This window comes from Sinocyclocheilus grahami, unplaced genomic scaffold (assembly GCF_001515645.1).
Source record: "Sinocyclocheilus grahami isolate Dianchi unplaced genomic scaffold, SAMN03320097.WGS_v1.1 scaffold819.1, whole genome shotgun sequence".
NCBI lineage: Eukaryota > Metazoa > Chordata > Actinopteri > Cypriniformes > Cyprinidae > Sinocyclocheilus > Sinocyclocheilus grahami.
In genome coordinates this window covers 135,076-145,619 of record NW_015505998.1, presented here as the reverse complement: position 1 = coordinate 145,619, position 10,544 = coordinate 135,076, and the positions used below count along the sequence as shown (strand labels likewise).

General features: G+C 40.2%; 1 protein-coding gene across 1 annotated transcript in view; it reads right to left on the bottom strand.

Annotated features, from left to right (window-relative positions):
* Positions 1-8,716, bottom strand: part of LOC107562337 (gamma-aminobutyric acid receptor subunit rho-1-like) — an 18,058-nt gene extending 9,342 nt beyond the window's left edge. Inside the window, exons 1-5 of the mRNA XM_016246972.1 lie at positions 8,665-8,716; positions 8,411-8,478; positions 7,003-7,226; positions 2,280-2,362; positions 1,993-2,133 (exon numbers count right to left, since the gene is read on the bottom strand). Of these exons, the coding sequence (XP_016102458.1) occupies positions 1,993-2,133; positions 2,280-2,362; positions 7,003-7,226; positions 8,411-8,478; positions 8,665-8,716 (568 nt within the window). The remainder of the gene's footprint in view (positions 1-1,992; positions 2,134-2,279; positions 2,363-7,002; positions 7,227-8,410; positions 8,479-8,664) is intronic.
* Positions 8,717-10,544: the final 1,828 nt, after the last annotated feature.

The window sequence follows — 10,544 nt, the reverse complement described above, 5'->3', positions numbered from 1 at the left end:
TCTGCCAGTTGTTGATTCACCGCAGTGCTGGGGGATGGTGACTTGTAATTGGTGATTTCTTTTAGACTTTTCCATACTGATGCGGAGTCAGTGGAAGAGAATTTAATCCTTGTTTTTTTCTGAATAATTCCTCTTTGCCAGTCTGATCTCCTTTTCCAGTGTGTATTTAGCCTGTTTATACAAGACATTATCCCCCTTCCTGTGAGCATCTTCTTTGGCCTGACGGAGCTGTCTGAGTTTTGCAGTGAACCATGGTTTGTCGTTGTTGTAGGTTAGATGAGTCCTGGTAGGAATGCACATGTCTTCACAGAAACTGATATAAGATGTTACAGTCTCTGTGAGCTCGTCCAGATCGGTGGCAGCAGCTTCAAAGACGCTCCAATCAGTGAGGTCAAAACAAGCTTGTAAATCCTGCTCTGCTTCATTAGTCCATCTTTTTACAGTCCTTAATACAGGTTTAGCTGATTTCAGTTTCTGCCTGTAGGTCGGTATAAGATGAACCAAACAGTGATCAGAGAGCCCCAAAGCTGCCCGTGGAACAGAGTGATATGCATTCTTTATTGTGGTGTAACAGTGATCCAATATATTACTGTCTCTAGTGGGACATGTGATGTGCTGTCTGTAATTTGGCAGTTCACGGGAGAGATTTGCTTTATTAAAGTCCCCGAGAATGATTAAAACAGAGTCCGGGTGTTGTTGTTCTGTGTCTGTGATCTGATCAGCGAGTTTCTGTAAAGCGGAGCTCATGTGTGCTTGCGGAGGAATGTAGACACTGAAGAGAATGAACGAACAAAACTCCCACAGCGAATAGAACGGCTTGCAGTTAATGAAGAGTACTTCTAGATCTGAACAGCACATCTTCTTTAACACAGTTACATCTGTACACCACCTCTCATTGATGTAAAAGCATGTCCCGCCGCCACGTGATTTCCCTGTTGATTCTGCGTCGCGGTCCGCTCTGAACAGCTGAAAGCCCGGGAGACTCAACGCGCTGTCCGTAATGGCGTCTTTCAGCCAGGTTTCCGTGAAACACAGAGCAGCAGAGTTTGAAAAATCCTTATTTGTCCGGGAGAGCAGAAGGAGTTCGTCCATTTTGTTGGGTAGAGAGCGGAGGTTGGCCAGATGGATGCTCGGCAACGACGTTCTGAATCCGCGCTGTCTGAGCTTGACGAGCATGCCGGCTCGCTTCCCCCGTCTGCGCGTCCTGAAGCGCTTGATCAGCACAGCAGCTCCGCCGACTACAATGTCCAGCAAAACATCAGAATAGTCGAAAACCGGTGAAATATCGGGTGGTGTGTACTGCCGAATGTCCAGCAATTTGTCTCTGGTGAAACTGATTGCAGGGATATAACTAAAGACAGGACAAACTAACAAAAACATAAAAACAACTGCGGAGCACGCCATGGAGGCAGCCATCAGCGTCGGCGCCATCTTTTTTCGCCAGTCTTTGCTAGTCAGGAATTACGGTGAAACATGACTTAAAGGGATAGTTCACCCAAAAATGTCACACGCCGGCTGTTGAGAATGCGCTCAGGACAGTTCAGACATTGCAGTGAATCAGAGGTAAAAAATTATATAAATACTGTTCAGTTTCTTGCACAGACCGATTGTTTCGGGTCTTTACACATCAATGTATCGTCACTAGCCGCAGTGTTTAATTTGGTTTTGTTTGTGAATGTTTTTTTGACTCTCAAAGCCGTGATTCCCATTCACTTCCATTATATGACTGACAGACTGCAATGGTTTGAGTTAAAAATCTTCGTTTGTGTTCTACTGAAGAAACAAAGTCACCTACATCTTGGATGCCCTGGGGGTAAACAGATAAATATCACATTTTAATTTTTGTGTGAACTATCCCTTTAAATTACATGAGACAATATGGAGGATGGTAATGACGGTCAATGTAAAACTGGTCCGTATTGGTTTTAAGGTGGGGTTAGTGAAGGATCAGTTGCAGACACTCTTAACTGTACTGGAGTCAATCCTCAGTACCTGTGCTGCTGTAGAAAGCTAGTTTTGAGGTGGTGTGAAACTCCTGAATGAGGAACTGAGACAGAGAGATCTTCTCATCTGTCTGCAGAGATTTGTTTCCTCTCTTCCAATACAGCATGAGGTCGTCATCAGTATAGGCATCTGAAAATAAAATAACACCATACAAATGATCTCACAAACACCGAAACACTAAATAAATACGGAATATCCTGCTTTACTTAAAATTATGTCACATTACTGTTGTTTGATTCATTCATGAAAATCAGTTGTGTTGTGTTTAGACTCACAGCTCTCAATCTCCAGTGAGCATGTCTGGGTGTCCAGGGGAAAGTGACTGAGATCCATATTGCACATCGCTGTGACTGTAACCCTGTTGAATGTGTTTGGAGTAATTAACAAATCCACAATATGTAAACTGTCTACTTTATTTTAGCGATTTCAACTGAAAATGACTATACTACGTGGGCTGTAAGCCCATGAGGAATAAATAAATAAAATATAAATAATCAAACATTATTTCATTTATTTCATTCATAATCCTGTTATTTGTTTCCAGGGGGAGGAGTCTTGTTAACAAATAGGCTTTGAACTGATGTAGGATCCTGCATTTTTGCTATAGTATTCAATATGCTACTATTTCAAACAAGCAACATAGGTTCATTGGAAAAACATGCCTCTACCTACATGTTTGTAAAACTCCAAAACTGTACCTATACATACAATTCACTGCAGTTTCCAGCTGAAATGAACACTAATGGCAGCAAAACAGCAACAACTTTTATTCCTTTTTACACAAATTATGATTACAGGGGCGGACATCAATTAACAAAGGCTTATTTTCATGTGGCTCCTCTAAATACTTCTATCATAGTGCATGATTTGTAAATACATTTTGATGTTTGCATCACATAATCAGCTCCACATTTATGACATTTCTGCCATATAAACTTGCTCGGTAGCTCAACCAGCACTGCAATTACATTGTAAAGTGCTCGGATACAAGTCCTATGAAACACGAGTCACAATATAAGAGCTCAAAGACTTGCTAAAGCAGGCTAAAATGGTATAGTTGCTTTAGCAAATGTGTTTTTATCACATGTTTGCTTTTGTTAACACTATTAGTTAGGTTTAGGCTAGGGCTTAGTGTAGGTTGCATGTAATAGGGCATTAACAGTATAATATCTGTTTTGGATAAAACTGAACGCAATTTAAGCACCGATCACAGGACATTTCACTATAAAAGTGTTATGCAACATTCAAGAAGCATTTTGTCTTCTCAAAAAGGTTCAGAAAAAGACATTAACTTAGGTTAATTACTGCCATTTGAGGCCAAGGATCAGGATTGATGTGGAGATACTACATAGCTCCCCCAACAAAATAACGCAGCTACCACTGCACCACACTAAAAGGCTGGTGAAAAAATGCTGTGTCATTAGATTTGTGCTAATTCATCGTTTCACAAACCAAGGATTTCTTTCCTTGAAATCCACAATCAGTGACACACACTATTATTAAACTATTAAAACACATTATTTTCCACATACTGTACATTATTGTTTCTCCTCTATGCCCCGCCTTTCTGAAACACATCGAGTTTTACAAAGCTCATCGGTCTGAAAAGCGAGGTGTGCTGTGATTGGCTGAATACCTCAAGCGTGTGATGGAAATGTTACGCCCCTACCATACTGTGATGCCATGTCCGGCCGGAGCGATGAGACAAAACCAATAAAACCCATTATAAACGAGGCATTCGTTGCATCCAGTGGGGACATAATTACTGATTATAATGACTTATACTGTCTTTTTACACGTTGCAACGCGCCGCGTAAACATAAAACCATGTCTGCATTTGTGATCGGAGAAATGACAAACAACAAGCACTACTCTACACTGCTCAAAACTCACGTTTGAATCATCAGTGGAAAATCCTTTAAATATGAAAAACGAACTTACAGGGTGTGAGTCAGCATTATTTGTCAGCATCATAGACTGTATAGGGTCAGCATGCACGCCGAAGGGGAAACAGGGGAACTGAATTCACCGGAACACCTGAATCTGAATATTTGGGTTGAACTGTTCTGGAACAGTGTTGTAAATACAACTTAACCACTGATTTCTAGTTGTGTCATCTTTTGGAAGACCAAACAAAGTAGTTTTGCTTTCACAATGAAACACACAGCGTCTCCACAACATGGCGGCGGCGGCAACAACAATACTACAGCGAGAATCAAAGTTATGCTTTCATTCTTTGTGTGAACATTTGGGCGGCGTTATGCAAATCTTCCCACACAGTGATGTAGACATGTGGGGGCGTGTTATAACGAGGCGTTTTAGGTAGGCGTGGACGAGTCTTAACTTTTATAAAGAATATCTCTTTGGTTTTGAGACTTTAGTCTTTGCAACTTCAGGGATCTTATCTATGCCCAATCAGTTTGTAACACTCCAAAGAGAAAGGAAAACTTGAAATCGCATCATATGACCCCTTTAAAACATCTGTGTGTGACATAAAAATGAAAAAAATGATTATAGGCTGCCACTTGCTTATTACGGAAATTTCTATCTTCTTTTCACAGCATCATGCTGAGGAGGATGAATATGACCCACTAATCTTTTCAGAGGCATTTAAATATGAGAAACCTGAAACAAGAAAACTTAACCAGGGTGTTACTGAAATTTGTATGGAGCAAGTTCCTGTCTACACATTCGGAAAACACATATCCTAGCAAATGTTATAACAGTTTAACCTCAACCATCAGCTTCCAAGTCAAAATTATTTCACGTACACAGAGATACATCTATAATGAATCACCCCGTAATCTAGCATCTCTGAGAGAAACCGTTGCAAAACTGATCTGTGGACACGAAGAGAACTCTGCAGCATATAAATAAATAATGGAAACTGCAATCCTGGTCTCTTGGATGTTGTTGAGATAACACACAGATAACACACCGCTAAGAAGCTTTTGAAGAGAAATTTGGAGAAAAATGGAAGAAAAAATCTGCGTTTCAGGCACAATCTCCATTTTGCTGTGAACGAAGCAATATAAAAAAAAGTGTGTCTGCATTGCTGTCAAGGTTTCAAAACCCATATCTGCATTCACCAGATAACCAATGCGTTCGTGTCATCTGGCCAAAAAACAGAAAGACTTGTCCCTCCCAGACCATAAGTTCTTACATGATGAACCCACTCGCTGGAATTCATCTTTTATGGTATGGTGGAACTGTTTTTGAAGCAGCTGCAGGCTGTGTGTGCTGTGCTGGTGGAAGACCGAATTAAATTAAGTTCCTAACGCAGGTTCGGGAGGAGCGTAATCATCCAGTCCTGTCAATCAGCGTTACGACCATATATAAGCAGCAGCCATTGCTCCGTTCCAGTGACAATTCTTCCGGCACCCCTACCTTCTCCTCCTCTAATTCCTTCTTTTTTTCCTCCACACTGTACCATTATAGGGGGGTTTATAGCTCGAGCCCAGCCTCGGGTTTCGAGCTTCCTTCGCGGACAGCAAGTTAAGTTTGTTTACCATTACCTGGCAGGGCTGAATGGGCAGGCGAACTCGTGAAATGGCATCAGATGCCAAAAGCTATGACTGTTATAGATGCACTTAGGAGTGTGAAACATATTACCCTGTCCTTAGCCTTTCCATTTATTTGGAAAATGCAGCCAATGCTGTAGTCATGTAGAACAGGGTGACTCTGCACTATCCCTCGAGGTAAAGGTAAAGATCAGTGAATATCTTGATTTGTAAGCAAATGCAGCAGCTTTTAAACACTGTCTCTTAGCTTTATTCAAGGTTTGACCACTTTGTGTCAAGAATGCAGGACAGTAGATCTCCAGGAGCAGGATTGGAGACCCCTGGCCTAAAGCAGTGGTTCCCGAACACTTGCAGGGCTTTGAAAGAGAAGCAAGGACTCATAATGCAGAAATAATGTCCAGAAAACTAACATGAACCACCATTGTTGTTCAAGAGCATGTTCTTCTTTTTTGCTTTTGTATCGAAATGTATCTCATTGATTTATCTTACTGTGTTTCTGTAGGGTCATTTTTATGCATTCATATGTTTATGCATTCATATGTTTTGCACTCGTCAAGCAATTTCAATGTGTCTTTAAGATATAAATATGAGGACAGAAATTACTGTACAATTTTGTTATGGTGAATACTTATTCTTTAACAAATTTGTAGTTATTAAAAATCAGGTTTTTTTGTTGCTTTGTCATTATGAAAAAAAACAAAAAACAATATTGCCTAAGTCTGCAACATAAACTGAAACCATGAAGGGGTTAGACTACTTTCTGAATGTGCTGTATATAGCAAAACCCTACAGATGGCCATCTGGCCTTGGATAAAAGGGAAGATTCTAGATGAAATGGTTGAGAGGATGTAGGGAGAAGATGGCCTTGACACAACGGATTGACTTATAGATTGTAAGTCGACATGTACATAGAAGAATAAATTAATTCTGTCCAGCAGACTGGGTGCGGGACGTTTCTGAGATTAAAACTCACCAATGAGCCAGCTTTGTGTCTGAATCTACATGTGGCTTGCATTAATCCCACAGATTCCCACATATTAATCCACACGTTCACTCATCTAAAGCAAAAACTAGGATCAGCACCTCTTAGAGATGACAGATCTTGGTCAACAAAAAAACGTAATAGCAAACATGGAAATCCTAAATGTCAGAAAAATGACTGCTGGTTTACATCAAAGAGGTTTGATAGAAAAACAAGATCTTTTGGTTTATTGAGCGAATATGAGTCTCTCTCACTGATTAGGTTTAGACCCAGCAATGTCATGCATCTACAGCAAAGCCGGACGTAACATAACTCTTCTGATGGCTGGCAATCTGTTTCTCGAGCTTTGATGGGGATTATATTGTGTGTTTCCGCAGTTCGGAGAGGTCAGTTGTTAAATACAAAACGAAAACCAAAGCCTGAATAAGAGCCTGTCAGAGCTTTGAGGTAAGATCATCAGAATGTATGTGCATGTGAGTAATTTGTGACACTTACCTCAAGCTGTAGAGCACTTTGCCATCAGGATGCACTCGGAGCATGACGTTCTCTGTGGTGGTGTCATGGATGAAGGATCGTTTGGAATGGACAAAAAATATGTCAGGTACCCAGATTTTCTTTACCAGCCGGCCATCAAAGGTCATGCTCTGGTTGGTGTTGCTGGGAAAGGACAGTCGCTCGTCCTTCCAGTAATGTCTCAGGTACAGGGTTATGGTGAAGTCCTGTAGCATACAATCCAATCAGCCATGCATCTTAAAGGATTAGTTCACTTTCAAATAAAAATGTCCTGATAATTTACTCACCCCCATGTCATCCAAGATGTTTACGTCTTTCTTTCTTCAGTAGAAAAGAAATTAAGGTTTTTGATGAAAACATTCTGGGATTATTCTCCTTATAGTGGACTTCAACGGCTACCAAACGATTGAAGGTCAAAATTACAGCTTCAGTGCAGCTTCAAAGGGCTCTACACAATGCCAGAGGAGGTATAAGGGTCTTATCTAACGAAACGATCGGTCATTTTCTAAAAAAAAAAAAGTATATGCTTTATAAACAAAAATGCGCACCTTGCACTGCTTTGCGATGCGCGTCCATGGCTTCAAGTAATACGTAATTACGTTGAAAAGGTCATGCTTGACGTAGGGGGAAGTTAGGTTTCAAAAGATTTAAACATCCAGGATACACACACGAAGTGAACAATTTAAACGATAAACTGACACAAAGACATTTGAATATGTGACAACAACTTTTGAACGGTACTCCTTCTCTACATTTGTAAACACTGAGTCGGTACTTCCGCCTACGTCAAGCGTGATCTTTTCAATGTAATTATGTATTACGTGAAGTCAAGTAGTCAAGCAGTGCAAGGTGCGCGTTTTTGTTTATAAAGCAAATTATTATATATATTTTTTTGAAAATATGATGATATCGTCTGGTATCGTGTAAAGCCCTTTGAAGCTGTATTGAAACTGTAAGTTTGACCTTCAACCGTTTGGTAGCCGTTGAAGTCCACTATAAGGAGAATGATCCTGGAATGTTTTCTTCAAAAACCTTAATTTCTTTTCGACTGAAGATAAAAAGACGTAAACATCTTGGATGACATGGGGGGGTGGAGGGGTGAGTAAATTATCAGGAAATTTTAATTTGAAAGTGAACTAATCCTTTAACAACTGATTCTAAACAGTTTATACAGCAGCTTCATTTCTATCCCAAGAGCCCTCTATAAGAAAAAAAAAAGTGTTTGTCGACACATCTAGGGTGCTTGGAAAGGTTACTGGATGCTGAATTAGAGCTTTTGCCCTAATACAAATCCTGTGGCGCAATCTCCGAGTGGAAAAGATCATGATAGCCCTGAATCATTCATGATGCACTCTGAAATCTGTAAGCCATATTTATGTCAGTCTCCTACCATATCTACTTCAGAGATGGTGTCCAGACTCTCAAGCTGAACATCAACACCCACAGGTATCGCAGGCCCTGAAATGAAGCAAAAATGAGCTTTAAACTGTTTTATAATGCACTCACTGTAAAAAACGTAGTCGATTTAAACTTATAACACCAAATGTAATTAATCTACTCAACAAATCTATCCATTTATTAACCACTTCAATAACTTTAGTGTGATCTGAGCAATAGGTTTTGATAGATAAGGTAAGATGCCACATCGGCTTAAGGTGGTCAGGCTGGTTTTTGGTGGTCTACCACCCCATGCCATAATACCAAACCAGGATGATCAAGGTCTACAACAAGGATGGTTACATCTGGAGGGCAACTTTCCAGCGGAGTTTAACTCCAGCCCTATATAACACCAGCTATCAAGGTCTTCAGGATCACTACAAGGGTATGTTGGAGCAAGTTTGTGCTAAACTCCAGGATAAGATTGAACACCACTGGGCTACAGGATTAACCTCGGCTGCACCAGCTGCTGGTCCATCTGATCAATTATCTAGATCAACTTGGAGCAGCTGATCAGAGTAACACATTGACTACCATATGGAATCACATGTTACAATATGGCTATTAGCAAATGCCCAGGCTCTAACTGCTATATGACATGTTCATGTAATATAAAGATTAAGGATCATAGCCCATCACAATAGACTTAAAAGTGCTAAAAACTTCACTTGAAAGTCTAATAATCTAATATGGCAAGATAAAATGGAATGGTATATAAAAGAAAACACTCATAGAAAATTAAATCTCCCCAAAATACATGCTTTTTGTAATTGACCATCCAGTCATCTTTTAAGTACCACAATAAAAGTTTTGTCTTTGTAATTATGATTCTTGGTGATCTGGCTGGCCACTTCTTAGCAAACTTCATCAGCATTTAATATACTGTATATTTAAGAGATTATCTCAAATGAATTAACTAAACAAGCTATTAAACTTTCATGTTCTAATTTAGCACTCAGCAAGAAAAAAAACTTGCATGAAACTTGTGAAAGGCAAAAGAAATGAGTGAAAACATGAAATGTCCTTTCTTCAATTTAGGACAATATTTTCATAACCCTTAATCTGGTTTTGATCTGACTGTAGTATTTACAGATGGTGTGAACTTTAGTGAAGATACGGGCAGATAAGTGAATGCTTGTGGCACAGAGCCACAGTAAATCAGTGTCATAATCTGGCCTGAGCTTATGTAAAGCTGATTGCATGTGATGTCAGTTCAAACAACCCAACCGCTGGGTCAAAACTACCCAACCGCTGGGACAAAACAACCCAACTGCTGGGTTTGTCCCTTTTTAACCCAGCATTTTTTAGAGTGTAGGTCATGCGTCTTTGTTCTAAATGTTTCAACAATCCTAAAACTTTGAGGTTTTATTTCTTTATTTTTGATAGAATGGTACAGTTTGCATGAATTCAGCTAAAAAAAGAAATTGTGCAGACAAGTATATTTAATGTACATTTTGCACTTTCAACCTTTTCAAAGTTTTTTTTCACACCTTTAATTTCCTTCTGTCTTCATTTCTTTCTTTCTGGCAGAGAGTTGCTAATAAAACAACTAATTCGTGCAACACATCCCATCTACCCTTCAGCGCGCGTCTACATCTTCTTCATCAGTTATTTATTGATTCACGATTGTCATGAATAATGGTTGAATGCATGAGTGAGGTGATGCACTCACCTGGTTTGGCTGCATGTCTGAAGCACCTGTCCGCGCAGCTGCAGCGCTCCAGTGGAGAAAAAGCACGCGCAGAGCAGAAAGCAGACATCAGCGTGCATGATGCCCACATCAAACTACAGTCAAGAGAATCCTGTTACAAGCTATTAAAACAGCACTGAGGAGCTCTTGAAGACAGCCTGTGAGGACGTGCCATCGACCGCAGTCGCGCTGCAGGCGTCCAGATGCGTTTAATCTGCATTAATGTGAAGGTCAGATCTGCTGTTTGCTGCAGCCTTGCTTTCTCGCATCCAGGAGGAGCTTTCGCAGGTTAGAGGGTGAAACAGACATTTGCTGGCCGTATATTATGTAATGTTACATGGTATTACGCGCGATCTGAATTACACTTACATAACCGAGTGGTATAGTCACTCAGCAT